This window comes from Sebastes umbrosus, chromosome 9 (genome assembly GCF_015220745.1).
Source record: "Sebastes umbrosus isolate fSebUmb1 chromosome 9, fSebUmb1.pri, whole genome shotgun sequence".
Classification (NCBI taxonomy): domain Eukaryota; kingdom Metazoa; phylum Chordata; class Actinopteri; order Perciformes; family Sebastidae; genus Sebastes; species Sebastes umbrosus.
This window is the reverse complement of record NC_051277.1, coordinates 34,992,112-35,013,366: the sequence shown is the minus strand read 5'-3', so window position 1 is coordinate 35,013,366 and position 21,255 is coordinate 34,992,112. Positions and strand designations below refer to the sequence as shown.

General features: G+C 40.1%; 2 protein-coding genes across 2 annotated transcripts in view; both read left to right on the top strand.

The window, feature by feature from the left end:
- The window catches only part of si:ch211-159i8.4 (matrix-remodeling-associated protein 5), a 47,866-nt gene extending 38,787 nt beyond the window's left edge, over positions 1–9,079 (top strand). The window contains exons 13-17 of the mRNA XM_037780510.1: positions 3,278–3,544; positions 3,639–3,765; positions 4,134–4,214; positions 6,411–7,557; positions 8,132–9,079. Of these exons, the coding sequence (XP_037636438.1) occupies positions 3,278–3,544; positions 3,639–3,765; positions 4,134–4,214; positions 6,411–7,557; positions 8,132–8,685 (2,176 nt within the window). The 3' untranslated portion in view covers positions 8,686–9,079. The remainder of the gene's footprint in view (positions 1–3,277; positions 3,545–3,638; positions 3,766–4,133; positions 4,215–6,410; positions 7,558–8,131) is intronic.
- A 2,924-nt stretch (positions 9,080–12,003) lies between these two features.
- The window catches only part of rab33a (RAB33A, member RAS oncogene family), a 20,999-nt gene continuing 11,747 nt past the window's right edge, over positions 12,004–21,255 (top strand). Inside the window, exons 1-2 of the mRNA XM_037780509.1 lie at positions 12,004–13,587; positions 17,291–17,869. Of these exons, the coding sequence (XP_037636437.1) occupies positions 17,474–17,869 (396 nt within the window). The 5' untranslated portion in view covers positions 12,004–13,587; positions 17,291–17,473. The remainder of the gene's footprint in view (positions 13,588–17,290; positions 17,870–21,255) is intronic.

Genomic DNA, 21,255 nt, shown 5'->3' with positions numbered 1-21,255 from the left:
GTCCCCGGTCATGTTCTTTCTCATCGTCCCCCTTCCTTGGTTTTGCGGGAGAGAAGGGGGGGAAGCAAAGGAACACAGCTCCAAGAGTAGAAGACCAACAAGACTAGCTGATGTCTCCTTCTTATCATTTGAGAAAGGGGTGCGGCGTTTACTTGGCGGGAAACAGCATTCTCCTCCCATCTGACAACTATACTGATTCTTTCACTTAAACTTCTTTTGCAGGATTAATATTAGTTAATTTGTTCCACATAATACATTTTTCTATATTTGACATCTGGGCTTGATCTGCTTCAAATATATATCTATAGGACATAAACCACTGAATAAAACTTGATCAGTTGAATTAAAACCAATTAACCAATTATACAACACAGATAAACATTGTTATTGAAACATGTAGGTATACAAACACTACACAGACAGGCGTAGACATGTTGATATACTGTATACGTGTGCTTATTACACAGTAAATTAAGGGATAAGATATCAAACAGTCACACAATGTTGTTGAGAGACATCGAGAAGGAGGAGGGGTTGTTCTCAAGATCCGGTGTCAATGAGATAAAAGTTACCGACATAACATGAAACTTGTAAACAGAGTTTATTATCGTGAATATGTTCTAAGCATATCACCACAATTAATGTACATTTTAATTTGCATTAAGTGTTACTTTCATTTGGTTTTAGACACAGCAGCATGTGTTTTCTGTGTCTGTGATTGCAAAGGCACGCGTTGCAAGTCATAAATCAAGAAGGCCATAAAACCTATTTTGTATATTCAATGTATCTGGTGTCTTCATCGCTTCCCTGAGTTTCAGGGAGGAAACCAGCCTTTGACCTTTGACCCGTAACTCAGAGAAAAACACTTCACAGGGTCAGGAAGGGGTCATAAATTGCGGGTTTGTCAACTCCATTAGTGCCCTAGGAGTCATGTAAGCAGTTTCTGGAAGAAGTTTAAAAATTAAGATATAAATGGTCATTGTTTTCATTATCACATTTCATATTCTTCATCTTTCAGTCATCATTCACTACACACAGAACGTGAATATTATGCAGCAAAAAAAGCAACATTTTTTTTTTTGGAACAATGTCAAATTTTCTGAACCGTTACTTCACAAATACAGGCATCAACCAATCCTGTGCGGAACGGACATACAGACGTAGGCAAAGTTGTTGGTAACGTTCCGTTAAAGAGAGAAAAACCCACAATGGTCACTGAAATAACTTGAAACTGACAAAAGTAATAATAAATAAAAATTCACTGAAAATGAACTAATGAAAATCAGATATTGTTTTTGAATTATGGTTCAGCAGAATCATTTAAAAAAACAAACTAATGAAACTGGCCTAGACAAAAATGATGGTAACATTAACTTAATATTTTGTTGCACAACCTTTTGAGGCAATCACTGCAATCAAGTGATTTCTGTAACTCTCAATGAGACTTCTGCACCTGTCGACAGGTATGTTGGCCCACTCCTCTTGAGCAAACTGCTCTAGCTGTCTCAGGTTTGAAGGGTGCCTTCTCCAGACAGCATGTTTCAGCTCCTTCCACAGATGTTCAATAGGATTTAGATCCGGGCTCATAGAAGGCCACTTCAGAATAGTCCAATGTTTTGTTCTTAGCCATTCTTGGGTGTTTTTAGCTGTGTTTTGGGTCATTATCCTGTTTGAGGACCCATGACCTGCAACTGAGACCAAGCTTTCTGACACTGGGCAGCACATTTCGCTCCAGAATGCCTTGATAGTCTTGAGATTTCATTGCACCCTGCACAGATTCAAGACACCCTGTGCCAGATGCAACAAAGCAGCCCCATAACATAACCGAGCCTCCTCCATGTTTCACATTAGGTACAGTGTTCTTTTCTTTGGATGCTTCATCTCTTCGTCTGTGAACATAGAGCTGATGTGACTTGCCAAAAAGCTCCAGTTTTGTCTCATCTGTCCAAAGGACATTCTCCCAGAAGCTTTGTGGCTTGTCAATATGCATTTTGGAAAATTCCAGTCTCGCTTTTTTATGATTTGGTGTCCTCCTCGGTCGTCTTCCATTAAGTCCACTTTGGCTCAAACAGTGACGGATGGTGCGATCTGACACTGATATACCTTGACCTTGGAGTTCACCTCTAATCTCTTTGGAAGTTGTTCTGGGCTCTTTGGTTACCATTCGTATTATCCGTCTCTTCAATATGTCATCAATTTTCCTCTTGCGGCCACGTCCAGGGAGGTTGGCTACAGTCCCATGGACCTTAAACTTCTGAATAATATGTGCAGCTGTAGTCACAGGAACGTCAAGCTGCTTGGAGATGATCTTATAGCCTTTACCTTTAACATGAAGGTCTATAATGTTCTTTCTGATCTCCTGAGACAACTCTCTCCTTAGCTTTCTGTGGTCCATGTTCAGTGTGGTACACACCATGACACCAAACAGCACAGTGACTACTTTTCACCCTTTAAATAGGCAGACTGACTGATTACAAGTTTGAAGATACCTGTGATGCTAATTACAGGACACACCTTAGTTTAATATGTCCCTATGGTCACATTATTTTACATCTTTTCTAGGGGTACCATCATTTTTGTATAGGCCAGTTTCATTAGTTTGTTTTTTTAAATGATTCTGCTGAACCATAATTCAAAAACAATATCTGATTTTCATTAGCTAATTTTCAGTGAATTTTTATTTATTATTACTTTTGTCAGTTTCAAGTTATTTCAGTGACCATTGTGGGTTTTTCTCTCTTTAACGGAACGTTACCAACAACTTTGCCTACGTCTGTATACAATACATACTCTAGTGCACAACAACACGGAGGCTCCGCAGTCCATACCAAGACTGAAAACTTTGTTAATCCTTTCAACCTTGACAAAGGCAGCGCAGACCAGATCCACTCCTTCCATTCTTACCTTTCACAATAAAAGCCCTAGATATATATACACTGTGTAACTGTTTAACAGAGGCAAATTGACTGAGAGCATTTCGATAAAAGGAAACCAAAATAGCTGACAGTAATTTAGGCTATACAACAATTATCCTCAGACAGACGCTCTGGGTCAGTAGGATCCCGGTAGTTGGTCCTCTGCCTACGCGAATATATTCAAACCTTTTATTGAACAAGCGTTGATTCACATCACTGCTGGTATAAATAGTTTTGATGCAAAATATTGGCAGGCGCGTATTTAGCATGTTTGTGTTGTGTATTTGTTACCCCCCAGTGTGTAAAAGCTTTAAGCTGTGAGTTTTAAAAAAGTCACCAGGCCGCTATCGATCTTTCCACAGGTACGAGTGTTTGGCTACTAATGCTGTGGGCATTGCCAAAAGAACCATCCGGCTGGAGGTGATGGCAAATTCTCCCTCCCTCTCCCGCCAGCCTCCTCCTCCTCTTCCCATCCCTCCAACCCAACGCCATGGTGTGCCATCCCGACAGCACTCTGTCTCAGCTATGTACGGTTCGGCGGTCTACCTCCACTGTCCAGAGTCTACCGGATCCACAAGAGGAACCATCTGGCAGCTACCCTCCAAGACCATCTTGGAACATCGATACAGGTAGCTTACTTTTGTAAATTTATGAATCACTACAATACTGACCATCACTGACTGCTTTAAGATAACCTTATTTCTCCTCTCCATCTGCCTGCAGTCCGGAGAGACCAATTAAAGTTTTCCGTAATGGGACCCTGAGGATACTTCAGCTAACAGAGCTGGATGGTGGAAATTATCTATGTGTCTTTCAGCGGCCCAATGGGGAGGACATGGAGCTCTTCCAGGTATGAACAGGACAGATAATGACTTCAGGCAGGTTCATTTTGCTGCCAACTCTCTTCCTTTAGTCCTTGTTTCATTTCTGGCTGGGGAACACTTTTTGTTCGTTAAGAATCCCTGCCTTGTTAGTGAGTGTCAAAGTCACTGTCGTAAAGATGTCTAACATGTCTCTAAAACTACCTTCAAGAATCAAAGATGTGGTCTGTACTCACAGTTAAGAATAGGATTTAAATTGTCATGTATATGGGCTGGCAAAAGCTGTAGCAGCAGGTCATTCAGTGATCAATACTTGACTCTCTTTGTATTTTCCAAGCTTTCACTGGAACTTGTTTTATGTATTTGCTCATATTTCTTTATGCATTTGCTTTATCAGGTGGAGGTGTTAATGACCCCTCCCAGAATTGAACACGTGAGGACTGCACAGACCAGGGTCACTTTTGGAGAAAATTTCCAGGTAGATTTGGGGAGCTAGCTCAAAGTTTAGTTAAAGTAGGATAGACATTGCCAGGCACTTTTCCATATTGCCTGTGTTTTCTAGTATATTGTATTTATTTTTTGACATTTCATGATTTTTTGTGTACAAATACATTTGATGTTATGACTTAATCATAACATCAGCATAAGGGTCTCATTTCCCGAAAACATCTTAAAGCAGTATTAATTATTTTTGTGGCTACTTGGGGGCAGCAGAACAAGCTGAAAACACAACATTTACATATTAACACCTTATAAAGTGTACACAGCAAAAGTACAGTACTAGCAAGCAGCTGCCTATTTACACATCCAGCAGACATTATCATTCATTTGGAGTTTCTGTTCACCTATGAATGTACACACGTAGGCAAAATTGTTGGTACCCTTCCGTTAAAGAAAGAAAAACCCACAATGGTCACTGAAATAACTTGAAACTGACAAAAGTAATAATAAATAAAAATTCACTGAAAATGAACTAATGAAAATCAGCTATTGTTTTTGAATTGTGGTTCAACAGAATCATTTTAAAAAACAAACTAATGAAACTGGCCTGGACAAAAACAATGGTACCCTTAACTTAATATTTAGTTGTACAACCTTTCGAGACAATCACTTCAATCAAGTGATTTCTGTAACTCTCAATGAGACTTCTGCACCTGTCGACAGGTATTTTGGCCCACTCCTCGTGAGCAAACTGCTCCAGCTGTCTCAGGTTTGAAGGGTGCCTTCTCCGAATGCATGTTTCAGCTCCTTCCACAGATGTTCAATAGGATTTAGATCAGGGCTCATAGAAGGCCACTTCAGAATAGTCCAATGTTTTGTTCTTAGCCATTCTTGGGTGTTTTTAGCTGTGTTTTGGGTCATTATCCTGTTTGAGGACCCATGACCTGCAACTGAGACCAAGCTTTCTGACACTGGGCAGCACATTTTGCTCCAGAATGCCTTGATTGTGTTCAGATTTCATTGCACCCTGCACAGATTCAAGACACCCTGTGCCAGATGCAGCAAAGCAGCCCCATAACATAACCGAGCCTCCTCCATGTTTCACATTAGGTACAGTGTTCCTTTCTTTGTATGCTTCATTTTTGCGTCTGTGAACATAGAACTGATGTGACTTGCCAAAAAGTTCCAGTTTTGTCTCATCTGTCCAAAGGACATTCTCCCAGAAGCTTTGTGGCTTGTCAATATGCATTTTGGCAAATTCCAGTCTCGCTTTTTTATGATTTGCGTCCTCCTCGGTTGTCTTCCATTAAGTCCACTTTGGCTCAAACAGCGACGGATGGTGCAATCTGACACTGATGTACCTTGACCTTGGAGTTCACCTCTAATCTCTTTGGAAGTTGTTCTGGGCTCTTTGGTTACCATTCGTATTATCCGTTTCTTCAATTTGTCATCAGTTTTCCTCTTGCAGCCACGTCCAGGGAGGTTGGCTACAGTCCCGTGGACCTTAAACTTCTGAATAATATGTGCAGCTGTAGTCACAGGAACATCAAGCTGCTTGGAGATGGTCTTATAGCCTTTACCTTTAACATGAAGGTCTACAATGTTCTTTCTAATCTCCTGAGACAACTCTCTCCTTAGCTTTCTGTGGTTCTTGTTCAGTGTGGTACACACCATGATACCAAACAGCACAGTGACTTCTTTTGACCATTTAAATAGGCAGACTGACTGATTACAAGTTTGAAGATACCTGTGATGCTAATTACAGGACACACCTTAGTTTAACATGTCCCTATGGTCAAATTATTTTACATCTTTTCTAGGGGTACCATCATTTTTGTCCAGGCCAGTTTCATTAGTTTGTTTTTTTAAATGATTCTGTTGAACCAAAATTCAAAAACAATAGCTGATTTTCATTAGTTAATCTTCAGTGAATTTTTATTTATTATTACTTTTGTCAGTTTCAAGTTATTTCAGTGACCATTGTGGGTTTTTCTTTCTTTAACGGAAGGGTACCAACAATTTTGCCTACGTGTGTAAGTTCAATATTCACTGTACTTTTATCTCTCATTTAATCTCAATCAATTCTTGAAGGAAATATAGCTGATGCAGCTTAATCACTTTGTTCACCAGCTAGTCCGTACTTTGTGCTGGGCAGGTAGTATACAGTGGGCTCATCCTAACACATTTTTTCTACCACATCTACTCATTTTCATTCATTTGTTTCCTTTTTTAGGTGGATTGTGTTGCAACAGGCCTCCCTGATCCAGAAGTTACATGGAGTCTTCCAGATGGAACTTTAATCAACAATGCTCTTCAATCGGATGACAGCGGCCTTCGCAATCGCCGCTATGTTATTTTTGGCAATGGAACTTTACTTCTCCAGCAAATGGGCAAAAGAGATGAGGGAGACTACACTTGTTATGCAAAGAACAAACTTGGCAAGGATGAAAGAAAAGTGAGCGTCAAAGTGGGACCGAATGCTCCAAAAATTAGATTGAAATCCCAATCACTGGTTACAGTAAAGTTAGGAGAATCAGCTAAATTGAGTTGTCAGGCAACAGGTGAACCTACACCAAAGATCATGTGGATCTCACCCAGAAATGATGTGATATCTTTGTCATCAAACAAATTTCAGATCATGGACGATGGGATGTTAGTGGTGAAAAAAGTAGTACTGGCAGATGAAGGGAAATATGCATGTGTGGCACGAAATTCTGCTGGTGATGATGTTAAAAACATGAAACTTGAAGCTAAACTCCAGGATCCCTTTATCAATGGCATGAAAGGGAGGAGCACTGCAAAAGTTTTGGCTGTTTCTTACCAAACAGCTCTTCTTGATTGCACAGTGGAAGGGAAACCCGAACCAAGAGTCTGGTGGGTTACTCCTTATGGCCACTCGCTCCCAACACCCTACCTGGGCGGTCGCTTCCAAGCCCACCGGAATGGGAGCTTGGAGCTGAGAGGGGTGAGGAAAACAGATGAAGGGAGGTACATGTGTCTGGCTAAAAACAATCTGGGGGAAGCCTCACTTTTGGTTGAATTAGACGTGGCATCAATAGCTGAGAAACCAAGTTTTGCTGTTCCCAATATTGAAATTTTACCAATAAAGCAAGACAGTGGGGCATTCAACTTGGAGTGCCCTGCTCGTGGCAAGCCAAACCCAGAGTTTGCATGGGTTCTACCCAATGGGACGATGTTAGCACCTGGTGTTAGACTCCAACGCTTCACACATCATCTGGGTAACGGAACTCTACAGATCTCTCAACCAGTTGCGAGTGATAAGGGAGTGTACCGGTGCCTAGCAAAAAATGTGGCAGGACAAGCAGAGAAACGTTATGCGCTGGAGACGGGCAGAAAGCCAGTGATCAGAGGTTCTACAGGTATGTTTTTTCATCTCAAATTAATGAAGCAGAACTCTTCTTAGTTTGGTCAATTAAGAGATTAAAGGTGTTTTCATACCTACAATTTGTTTGCTCTGGTCCAGATCAGTGGAAGGGTTGGTAAACTAGATGCATTTTCCCCTTGGTTTGGTTTCTTCTCACAGAAAAACATTCAAATGAACCAAAACGTCTCACTAAAAGTCAGGTGAGAACATTCACTCTGCTTACTGATTTGATGTGTCTTGGGCAGGAGCAAGAAGGTCCTGAAGAGGGTCCTGTCTTCCCAAATTCTCATCACAAACAAACCGCTTTAGAATTATTTTGTGAGTGACCAAGACCACTTCCTCTAAAGGGTCTTGGTGAGGTTGTTTTGGTCAACACCCAAGGATGATTTCTGTGTTCAGATCTGCCCAAACAAATTTTACCAAGGAGGAAACCAAACCAGAGTCCAAGTCAACCAGACTAAACAACACAGGTTTGAAAATGGGGAAAATCTGGCCATATTGCCTGACTTGTATTTTTTTTTTGTATCAATCATTTTTGCAAGAAAATAATTTCAATTTGACTTTTCCAGGTGGGATGAAGATCACTTACGGCCTCAATCTCAACTTGCCTTGCACGGTGGATGGCTGGCCACAGGCGTCAATCACATGGACCCTACCTAATGGCCTTGTTTTGGACAAACCACAAACCATTGGCCGAGTATTTTTTCTTGCCAATGGGACCCTCCAACTCAGGCAGGTCGCCACCTTTGACAAAGGAACATACATCTGTAAAGCCTCCAACGCTTTTGGCTCGTCAACATTATCCTACCCAGTTGCAGTGATGGTTTTCCCTCCACATATCACCAATACGCTGACCTCAATTACAAGAGTCAACCGGGGATCACCAGTGAAGTTAAATTGTGTTGCAACTGGCATTCCCAAGCCGGATATTTCTTGGACGTTGCCTGGACGCACAACGCTGGTTCCACATAGCCGGTTCACAGTGCAGGGAGGGATTCATATGACAGAGGAGGGCAGTCTGGTTATACAGAACCCGATGCTCATGAACTCTGGCATTTACAAGTGCAATGCCAAAAACGCACTCGGAACAGACTTTAAATCTACTTACCTACAAGTGGTCTGAGTGACAGTTATAATTGTTCTATTGGGAAAATGTCACAGCAGAATTAAGACTGCATGAGGACTTTTCTATCAGGATTTGAATATTCAGAATAATAAAGATACTCTGGATAGAGACTTAAAACTGCCTGACTGGCAGCTTGGCTTGGGACACCTTGCAAAGCTGTTTCCACTGAACAATGATGTTTCAAATGTGGGATTCACGGATAACATTCACCTTTTGTGATTTTTCACTGCAGTGTTTTGTTTGTTTGTTTTTTGGTGCAAATGTTACAGAAGTCATTTAATTCTATATTTTGGACCTTAAAATGTATTTTCATTTCTCTAAAGGCCTTTACACACCAGGGGCGTTATTTTCGTGCAATTAATTTACACATCAATATATTGTTTTCAAACTATTGTTTTTGTCATGAATACTTTCACCCAGAACGTGAATATTATATATATATATATATATATATATATATATTATAATTGTTTTCAGAATGAGGTTAATTTTCTGAAATTTCGCACCGCAAGTAAAGGCAACCAATCACGTTGTGCCGAACGGGTTGAGTTGCACCTATATTTATGAAACAACAACACGGCGGCTCCATAGTCCGAACCAAGATGGCAAACTTCATTACTCTATTTAACCTTGACAAAGGTAGCGCAGGCCAGATCCACTCATTCCATTCTTACCTTTCACAGTAAAAGCCGTAGACATATAATATTCGCAGGCGAATATTTTGCATTTTCATGTTGTTTATTTGTCACACCCCTGGTGTCTAGTGCCGTTTTAACTTACTGATCAGAGCTTTGCCTTTTCGGCCTTACCCTGTAGATATAATTTCACATTCCCCATGCGACATTATAGTTTGTACAATTTTACCTCACAGTACAATTTTACTTTGACACGACAATGCTTGTACTGCAATTGAAATAACTTACGACTCTTCTCTCTTGGGATTGATATATCTAAATATAATGTTTACTTCTTATATGATTATTATTGTCTATGTGCTGGGAGGATTACAATTTGTAGTGATTTCAGCTGTACATGGCAAATATTCAATTGCTCACATCACAAAATAGATACTTTAAAAAACACCTAAGAGACTTATCCCTAGCCTCTTTCACACAGCTTGTTCAAGGCAGGAGTGTTGCGTCGTTATTCCGCCTCTCTGTTCTGTATGAAAGGTATGGAATGGAGGGACAGAGTTGTTCCACCGCTGAGCCGGCAGCGGAGGTAGTCACTGAGCCACGCCAATTTCTTAGTAAATGAGACAGCCGGCACGGTGGGACTACACACACACACACACACACACTACACGCCGACGCTGTTGTGATAAACATCATGCCTCTTTTGCCATTTTGGTGCCGGCGTGCTATCTAAAACCACACACTGGGGTGACATTATGCTGCCGTGTGAAAAAGCAAAGCCGGCCTAACTGCGTAGGTCGTTCTCATACACCGTTCGTAGCTATACCTACAAAAAGTAATGCACTGTAATTTGTATATATTCCACAAAATCAATTTGTATGTAATCCACGTGACCCAGCAGGTATAAAAAGCGACAAATGCTGCATAGGGAGGAACGGGTGGATAAAAAATGACCAGACTTTTTTGCCATGGAGACCAGTGTTTGTACAGTGTGTGAAAGTCAGCATTGATTTATTACCTCCGCGCCAAGGCCGAAGGCCTAGGAAGGAGGTTATGTTTTCGACGGGGTTTGTTTGTTTGTTTGTTTGTTTGTCTGTTAGCAGGATTACTCCAAAAGTCTGCGATGGACTTCAATAGTGGCGATCCGGATCATGATCCGGATTCAGGAATATTTTGAAGGATTCCGATCAGACTGAGCATTAACACCACAGGGTATAACACATACACAGTGTAACTGATGATGCATTGATTACGCGTGACCACGCCTCCTGAGAGCAGAGAGATACGTGTGTGGATGTGTGTGTGGGAGCTGCTGTCCGTCCGCGGTGAAAAAGAACAAAGCGGTAGCTGACGGGATGAGAGACAACGTAGTGTAACGTTCTACAGACATAACAAGGCTGCTGAATGAGAGAGGCATTCGCCGACACGCTACACAGAAACACACCGTGTTAATAACAAGCCAACCACCTCACGGTGCCGCCAGCTGGGAGCTGTGATCTGTTTTTAAAGTCAAGCACCTTGGCGGAGGTCTGCGCTCTCCGAGTGCCATTCTAGTTTGTCATATTACTTCCATACTTAAGTTACGCCACTTCTGGTGTTATTTAATCCTAACTAAGTCATTTTGTCGTCTAACCCTAACCAAGTCGATCTTTTCCTAAACCTAAGTAGTTTTGTTGCCTAAATGTAACCAAGTTGTTTTCTGTGAAGACGGAAGTTCATTTTGAAAAGACTAGAGCGAAAATTGACACGTGTGTCGAGTGTTGCTGGACATTTGTAGGAAAACACATGGAAATTGGGGAATAACATTTCATAAGATAGCATACAAACCATTGTATAAGGATAAGTTGAATGGTGGATCTTCTTTACGGCAGTATTGCGGAATCTCTGTGTGAAAGGGGCTCCCGTGAACTTTACAGCATTTTTTTCAGCAAAATTTCACAACCATACAATTCCTCAACGAGCAGTAATGAGTAGTGGAGTGTCATAATTCTCGAACGTGGGTATATCATCAAGACTATTCTACTCTTCTTCTTATAAAGTGCCATGTTTTATCAACTTTTAGTGAGCAGTGAGGATACAAATACCCCCTATTGCTACGCTATAGTGTGTGTCAGTGAATTAATAACTGTATTATCAATGTCATTTATTCATGTTCATAATGGTGGGAAAAGTAATAGCATATCTTCGTTGTGAGCATACAGTAGTTATTAACAGTTGAGGGACACTAATACAAAACGAAGGTGCCCATAACAAAAAATTGTGCAAGTATATAATTTATAAGTAAAGAAATAAAACATACAGGTATTTATTGTTGTCAGTCAGTTGCCTCATTTTTACTATGTTAAAACGGCAAAGCCTTCCCTAATTCAAATTGACATGATGAGTATTCACAAATTTACATTGAGCTTCCTTGAGCTGCTCACACAAGCTACTCACACCAGCTGCTCACAACAGCATTTCAAATAGAAATTCTTGGAGAAATCAACTCATTCGAATAGAATTGCTGCGATGAGTGGATTTGCTCATGGTCACGGGGCCCACAACTTTGCACCGTTGACAAATAGCAAGAAGTCCTGACAGTGCTGGCATTTGAGGGAATGGAGAGTTGGAGAATCCAAAGTGGTGGAAGCTATTGTAGCCTATTAGCTGTGTTGAACCATCCACTTTGAATGAACTCTCCTCTGTTACAGCATATACTGCTCCACAACTCTGAGAGGATGTTCCCCTACTTGTGAGCAATGTGATGTTATGCAAGTGAGACTTCGGATTTGATTTTTAAAGAATACATGGATACAGCACCTTTTATTTATTTATTTTTTTGACATTTATTAGTTTTTATTTTCACTCTTACGGAAGTATAATATGGACATACACAATGATTTATTTTATCTATTCATGTTCCTCTTAAAGACTGAGTGGCAGCTGCTATCAAATCAACAAAGGAAATCCCAAATTGGAAAAAAAATTACGGCGATGATGAGCAATTTCAGTTGTCCTACACTTGGATGTAGCACATGTGTGTAGTACCACAACCACAGACGAAAGCTTGAGAACACAACGTTGTTTTGGTGTGTATACGAATGCATCCAAATGTGTGTATGAGTAGTAATACATTGTTACTTTGCCTCGTGCATGTGCACGTGTATGTGTTGTAATAATGTAATTAATATACATCATTAATTATCATTTCATTGTTTGTTAACGCTAAAATAACTATTAACTAATTTAATTATTTTAAATTTAAGATTTATTAATGATGGTTATTATAAAGTGTTGCCGGAGATCTTATATTAATAAATTGTTATGTAATGATTAGTTCATGAATATCATGAAAGTGGTCAAAGCAGTCAGTATGGTCGATTTACATATTTGTGAACTAATCATTACTTAATAATTAATTAATAGAGGATCTCCCACTCTATTGTCTAGTAGCTCATCATTAGCTAATATATAGTCCTCCATAGGTATTTAAGAAGTATTTATTAATGATTCATCAATTATCAAGTCATTCTTTATTTGTTCCTCACTCGTTTCTCAAATCAATAATCATTACCTAATCATTAGCTACTCTATATCATTTGATTAGGAGTTACTGGTGAACTAATGGCTCACTAGCAGTTAGTTCCTCATTTGTTCCCTGGTAACTACTCACATTTTCGTGCACAGTATTGTAAAGTGTTACCCAATGTATTACTACTACTTGAATGTATGTATGTATGCTATATTTCACTCAGCTGGTTTGTGTTCACCAGAATGTGAATGTCCCACTGAGCCTCACGTCCAGACAAACAGGTCTTTGACTGAGGAAGAAGGGAGCTTTGTCAGACACAAGCGTTGGGACTGTTCCTCACAGCGCCAGTGTGTGTGTTTGTTGTGCATGTGTGTGAGAAAGAGATTATGTGTGTCTCTTTGAGAGACAGTGAGTATGTCTGTGAGGAAGAGAATGTGTGTGTGTGTGTGTGTGTGTGTGTATATGTGTGTGAGTGTGTGAGTGAGTGAGTGTGCGTGTGTGAGTGTGTGAGTGTGTGTGTAAGAGAGACATTGACTTAGAAAGGGAAAACGGGACAAGTGTATGGTATTTCTGTCTGCACGTCAGTCTGATATCAACAGACAGGGAGTGTGTGTGCACGTGCATTCTGTATGTGTGCACAATTGTGTGTGTGTGCGCGCGTTTCGTGTTGATTTTTTTTGCTGTTGTTTGTTAAAAATCGAAGCAAAGCAGCTCGCACACGGGACAGCACCTCGCACAGCTCCATTTCATACGGTGAGTGACTCTGATTTTCTTTCTTTCTTGCATTTTGTTTCACGCCTCCAAAATCAGCTTTGCTGTCTAATTCCACAAAGACATTTGAGATATTTCCCATAATCAATAATTAACACAATGAATGAAATCTGCACCACTGAATTGAAGCCAAATGTAATATGCCATTTATATACTCATCACAAGGAATAATATGCTAATAGTGAGATTGGAAAGAAAGCTGCAAAACAAATCTCAACAACTATAGGATGGATGGCCTTGAAATTGTGTCCAGATATGAATGGTCCCCAAGAGGACGAATGCTTTGGCGATCCTCTCACTTTTCCTATAGTCAGGGGATCATGGGGTTGATATTTTTGTTTTTTATTCTCTACAACTATTGCAGAGAATGGATGGATTGCAGTGACATTTTGTGCAGACATTTAATGTCCCCCCCCCCGCCCCTCATCTAGCGCCATGTTAGCTTTTACCCAGCAACCCTCTCTGTAGCCAGGCAGGCCAGCTGGTATCGATTCTGCATCACAACACCTGAAAAAATAAGAATGGAAAAAAAACAAATCATGTCGGAAACTGCACGAGAAACTCCTCTGCTGTCTGTATACTGAGTATTGTTTTTGAAATAGTTTCATGTAAAGGCAATGAATTAGGGCTGTCAAAGTTAAAACGATAAAAACACCTTATCGCAAATTCATTTTAATGCTACTAATTTCTTTAACGCAAAAATGAAACTTGCGATTTTTAAGTTATAGCAGTCTCAGTTTTAAAGCTGAAGATACTGGTATCATATGAAACTAGAAAACATAAATAACCCATCGGTACCAACCATACCAGGTCATACTAGCTGGTCATGAAGGAGGTTAAATAACGCTCCAAATTTAAATCATTTTAGCGAGGAAAAACTGTCATTTCCATTTTCAAAGAGGTCCCTTGACCTCTGACCTCCAGATCAGTGAATGTAAATGGGTTCTATGGGTACCCACGAGTCTCCCCTTTACAGACATGCCCACTTTATGATAATCACATGCAGTTTGGGGCAAGTCATAGTCAAGTCAGCACACTGACACACTGACAGTTGTTTGTCATGTTATGATTTGAGCATATTGTTTTATGCTAAATGCAGTACCTGTGAGGGTTTGTTTGTTTTGTGTTGTTCATTGATTTACAATAATAAATATATACATACATTTACATAAAGCAGCATTTTTGCCCACCCCCATGTTGATAAAATCAAATCTCTCTTTAAGGTACATTTTTAACAGTGTGATTAATTGCGATTAACTATGGACAAGCATGCGATTAATCATGATTCAATATTTTAATGAATTGACAACCCTACAATGAATACATGATTTGGTATTAATTTTGATTTGAATCGGAATCCTGCTACTTTTGTTATTCTTTGCACCTTGATGGATAAACTGAGCATGCCTCCTGGTGACACTGCAATCCCTTGCATTCCAGCCATGTTGGTTTATGGAATGTGATAATATGACCAGCTGATCAGATCACATGACTAGATAGTGTGAGAAAATCTATTTCACTTTCTCTCTCTGGTAAAACCCCCTCTGATAGCTACAACCACATTGTTTTATATCAGTATTTAAGCTGCATTAAATATAGAACTACAGTCTTTCTGAGTATATTATCTGGAATCAGACTCTTTCATTGGCATTTAAACAGCTGATAAACCAGTTTGCACCAGTTTGCACCAATATTATATGGAGAAAATATTTTCTGCTAATGAAACAAATGACTTTATGCAACATACATTGTGGTAGTCAGTACTAGCCTTGTTGCTCTTTAAAACACATCTCCACTATAACAAATAATAGAATAATCCTATCATCCCAGATACGTACTTTGCCTGGGTCTCTGAATAGCGTGCTTATAGTGATATGTAAGTCTTTATCTTAATCATCTTGCATCACTATAACAGTGAATAGGGAACAGTGTGCCGACTTGACTATGACTTGCCCCAAACTGCATGTGATTATCATAAAGTGTGCATGTCTGTAAAGGGGAGACTCGTGGGTACCCATAGAACCCATTTACATTCACACATCTGGAGGTCAGAGGTCAAGGGACCCCTTTAAAAATGGCCATGCCAGATTTTCTTCACCAAAATTTAGCGCAAGTTTGGAGCGTTATTCAGCCTCCTTTGCAACAAGCTAGTATGACATGGTTGGTATCGATGGGTTCCTTAAGTTTTCCAGTTTCATATACCAGTACCATAGATACCAGTATCATAGATACCAGTATCATAGATACCAGTACCATAGGTACCAGTAACATAGATACCAGTAACATAGATACCAGTACCATAGATAACAGTAACATAGATACCAGTATCATAGATACCAGTACCATAGATACCAGTTAGATAGATACGAGTATCATAGATACCACTACCATAGATACCGGTACCATAGATACGGGTATCATAGATACCACTACCATAGATACCGGTATCATAGATACCGGTACCATAGATACGGGTATCATAGATACCACTACCATAGATACCAGTATCATAGATACCGGTACCATAGATACTGGTACCATAGATACCGGTACCATAGATACCGGTAACATAGATACCGGTACCATAGATAACGGTACCATAGATACCGGTAACATAGATACCGGTAACATAGATACCGGTACCATAGATAACGGTAACATAGATACCGGTAACATAGATACCGGTACCATAGATACCGGTACCATAGATACCAGTACCATAGATACGGGTATCATAAATACCACTACCATAGATACCAGTACCATAGATACGGGTATCATAGATACAACTACCATTGATACCGGTACCATAGATACGGGTATCATAGATACCGGTACCATAGATACCGGTACCATAGATACCAGTACCATAGATACCAGTACCATAGATACCAGTACCATACCGGTATCACAGATACCGGTACCATAGATACCAGTACCATACCGGTATCACAGATACCGGTACCATAGATACGGGTATCATAGATACCGGTACCATAGATACCGGTACCATAGATACGGGTATCATAGATAGGTACCATAGATACCAGTATCTTCACTCTAGCTTTAACACTGAGCCCGCTACAACCTAAAAATCACATTAGAATTAGTGGTGTTAAAACAAATTTGCGTTATTATCGTATTAACTTTGGCAGCCCTAACTGCATTATAAGTAAAAATCCTGCATTTAAAATCTATTTAAGTAAACATACAGAAGTATTATTAGCAAAATAACACTTAATTCTATATTATTATAGCCCATATGACTGATGATACTGATGCATCAATGTGTAAGCAGTGTTTTAGTATTGTAACTGGTCGAAGTGGACTGGGTTGTGTCATGATTAATGGGCAGGATAGAAAAAAAGAAGTGTTCATATAGTGACCACATCGCACTGTCAATGGGTTTTTATGGTAAAAATATAAAAAACATTCTGTATATATTTCTATATAGCTGTATGTATATGTGTGGATCCTGGTGAGTTTATAGTGATCCTAAGGCACTTTATATTACTTTTGGCTCTCCCATTGTGTCACCATAATATTTTAATTTAATTTATGGGGAGTTTATTGTCCCTAATATCATCATTTTTCATCTAGTGGTAATAATTAAAATAATAGATTATTATCTTGTTGTATTTATGCATCATACTTCTAGACTATAAAGTGTGATTTTGTTTTTCAGTGCTTCTCCCTTTAAGGCCACACTGAGCTGCTGAAGGAGCTGGTCTCTTCCTTCCTTCCTCCTCCTCCTCTCCCCTCCCTTCACTCATCCATCCATCCATCCGTCCACCTCCACCCCCTCACCTCTCCTCTCCTCTCCTCTCCACACACGCACACCGACTTGCGCATCGCCTCCTCCGGCACAATGACCAACGATTCCCCGGAGGAGGAGACCCGAGCTCCGGGAGGAGGAGGAGGAGTAGGAGGTGGAAAAGGAATCACACGAAGGAACCGAGCGGACGACAATGTCACCATCCTGACATCCTCCATGGATTTACAGAGAGCCGGCCGGAGCCGAGCCAGCAGCAGCACCGATGCCGCCCCGCCGAGCATCACGTCCTCCGTGGACCTGAGCAGCTCCTCCCTGGAGCTGAGCATCCAGACGCGGATCTTTAAGATCATCGTCATCGGGGACTCCAACGTGGGGAAGACCTGCCTCACCTTCCGCTTCACCGGGGGGAGCTTCCCCGACAAGACCGAGGCCACCATCGGCGTGGATTTCAGGGAGAAGGCGGTGGAGATTGAAGGGGAGACTATCAAGGTAACAGAGGGGCTGGATGTTGATCAGTGGTGTTTCCTCCCCCTCTTCCTCCTCCTCCTCTTTTCTTTTTGTTGATCAGCTGTAGCTCAGTCTGCCAGGAGATCACATAGGGCCTATTCTTTCATTTGATGCAAATCAACTGTATTTCACAACACTTTTCTTTAGGGATATTCTTTAATTCAAAAATGTGATTTTACATGTTGGAGACATGCGTCCTTGTAGTCTAAAGGAAGAACAATGAATGTCATTTGTATGGCCTAATTGATATGTAAATGGACTTGCATTTCTATAGCGCCGACCACTCAAAGCTCTCTACACTACATGTCAGCATTCACCCACTGATGGCAGAGGCTGCTAAGGTGCCAACTCTGCCCATTAGGATCTAATCTAAATACTCATTCACACACTGATGGCTAATTTGGGGTTAAGTGTCTGGTTCCTTGTCTTGTTCGAACCACCGACCTTTCCGATTGGTGGACAACCTGCTCTACCCTCTGAGCCACAGCCACCTTATGTGGGGAACATATTTCTATGGAAAATTGATGTTAATGAAATGTCAGCTGATACTGGAACCATTTCAACATGGAGGCTATTAAGTCATTTGTTGATTGGAAAACAGTGAAATCAATTAGAAACGTTGTGCTCCTGAAAACAACTCAGGGCTCAAAGGATTAGTGGAGCAACAAAAAATCCGTAACTATTTTAATGTTTGATTAATCATATAGGACATTTTTTAAGCAAAATCCAGAACATTACCTGGTTCTAGTTTATCAGTTGTGGGGATTTGCTGCTTTTCTTTGTGTTCTATGATGGTAAATTGAATCTACTTTGGGTTTAGACTGTCAGTTGGACAACAAAAGCAACTTAAAAACATCCACTTGGACTCAGGGGGACTGTGATGGCTATTTCCCCATTTTTGGGGCTGTCAATCGATTCAATTATTTAATTGCGATTAATCATATGATTGTCCATAGTTGATTGCGATTAATCGCAAATTAATCACACATTTTGTATCTGTTCAAAATGTCCCTTAAAGGGAGATTTGTCAAGTATTTAATACTCTTATCAACATGGGAGTGGACAAATATGCTGCTTTATGCAAATGTATGTATATATTTATTATTGTAAATCAATTAACAACATGAATCAATAAAAAATATGCTCCAATCATAACATGGCAAACTGCAGCCCAACAGGCAACACTAGCTGTCAGTGTGTCAGTGTGCTGACTTGACTATGACTTGCCCCAAGCTGCATGTGATTATCATAAAGTGGGCATGTCTGTAAAGGGGAGACTCCATTGAAAATGGCCATGACAGTTTTTCCTCACCAAACTTTAGCACAAGTTCAGAGCGTTATTTACCCTACTTCACACGCTATGACATGGATTCCTCAGGTTTTCTAGTTTCATACAATACCAGTATCTTCACTCTAGCTTTAAAACTGAGCCGCTACGACCTCCAAAAGATGGATTGTGTTAATGTGTTTAAGGCCTTGTAAAGGAAATGTTTGTTTCTAAACACATTATAAATGTTGGAAAAGAATGACTGTGAACATTGTAGTACTGGATTGTGGAGTTAGACCGTTAAACTGTTTTTCGCCAGTTTTGTGTTCAGGATTTTTGTGGGCGGGGCTGAAACCATGGCTCGTACTCCACATTTCCACAATCAGGAGCTCAAACTGAGTGTTTCAGTCAGAGGGTGAAAAGAGGTGCTGCAGTAAAGCTTTTTTTTTTTTACATTAAAGCATGTAAACATGTTCTGACAGAAACACCAAATAAAAGTATGCACCTGAAATGAACATAATAGGTCCTCTTTAAACCCAGAGATAAAATAATAATACATTTTATTTGTATAGCACTTTTCTGGATACTCAAAGACCCTTTACACAGATAAAATGATCATAAAATCAGCTGTCCATTGTTGGACTGTAGTGTATGACATATCATATCAGTAGTCACAACAAATTCTACACAAGTACAACCAACATAAGAAATAGGCCATAGTACTGTAATGGTATCCTGGTAATTGCTGAATTAAAATGTAGCCTAATGATTTCCAACATCCTTAGTAGTGATGCTTATTGGCAGATGTAGCAATTTAAGTGTATCAGTACTTAGTTGAAGTATCATGACAAATGAATGAATGAATGAATGAAAGACTTTATTTCGAACATATAATAAATAAAAACAGATACAAAATAATAACAAACAAAACAAGAGTTATAGTGTCCGAAAAGGAGTAGGTAGAAGAAAAACTTATATTACCCTACCCCTTTCTCACTTCTCCTCTATTAACTCATATATCATAGAATGATAATATAATATAATATAAAAACTATCCCAGATTTAAATAATTCAAATAAGATGAGTCAATATATGATCATATGACCTGTGACTAAATATTAGGCTTTTTATTGAGCTCTCTGTTGTGTAATGCACACACCTTCCTCCTCCTCACTGGGCCAGGAAGTGTGCGTGCATGTGTGTGTTCCCTTCCCCCCCTTTCTGTCTCAGTAGAACAGTCTGTCTGCAACCTCCAGATGCCCCCTAATGCTGACTCCCAAACACTGAACACTACACCTGTTAGGTCAGCGTGTCTGAATCATCGAGATTCTCTTCAAAATGCATGCCATACACATACAGAATGATCAGCATTGTGAGAAAGTGTCAGGTATTTTCATATGTAAATTGAAGTAAACCTGCACTTTACTATATTCTACTGTTGCTGGTGAGGTAATGTTGGTGAATATCGGTAGATTGCATCAGGATGGGGCAATAAGTCAAGATTCTGTTATCTAAATTAAGCCTGTTCAAGTAATCAACTCTTGTGCTGTAGTTGCTGGAAGTGCAGGCATTGTGTTCTTCTTCTTCTTAAAGGTCCAGTGTGTAGCATTTAAGGGGATCTATAAGCAGAAATGGATGGCCACCGTAGTTCTCAGACGCTTTGGAAAGAGAGGATTGACCAGAGTATTCAGTTGGTTGCAATCTGCAACCTCATCACTCGTGGCAGTTCGTGAAACAGTCACAAAATGTAATCCATTTGATTTGTGTGCATTCGTGACACAAATTTCCCCTTTTTTTCGTGCTTTTTCCTACGAATGTCTAACAACATGTGACACGTGTCAATTTCCGCTCCAGTTTTTTCAAAATAAAAGAACTTGGTAAGGCTTGGGCAACAAACTACTTACTTAGGTTTTGGAAAATATCGTGGTTTGACTTCAGATAAAACCTGAAGTGGCGTAACTTGACAAATAAATCAACTTTGACACCTTGTTTCACACGGGACATGAACACCAGTCTCCTGGGCAAAAGTCCAGTGTTTTTTGACCCACCCATCCAACCCCGACTTCCTTCCTACGTGGCGTTCGCCGCTCTCTATACCCAC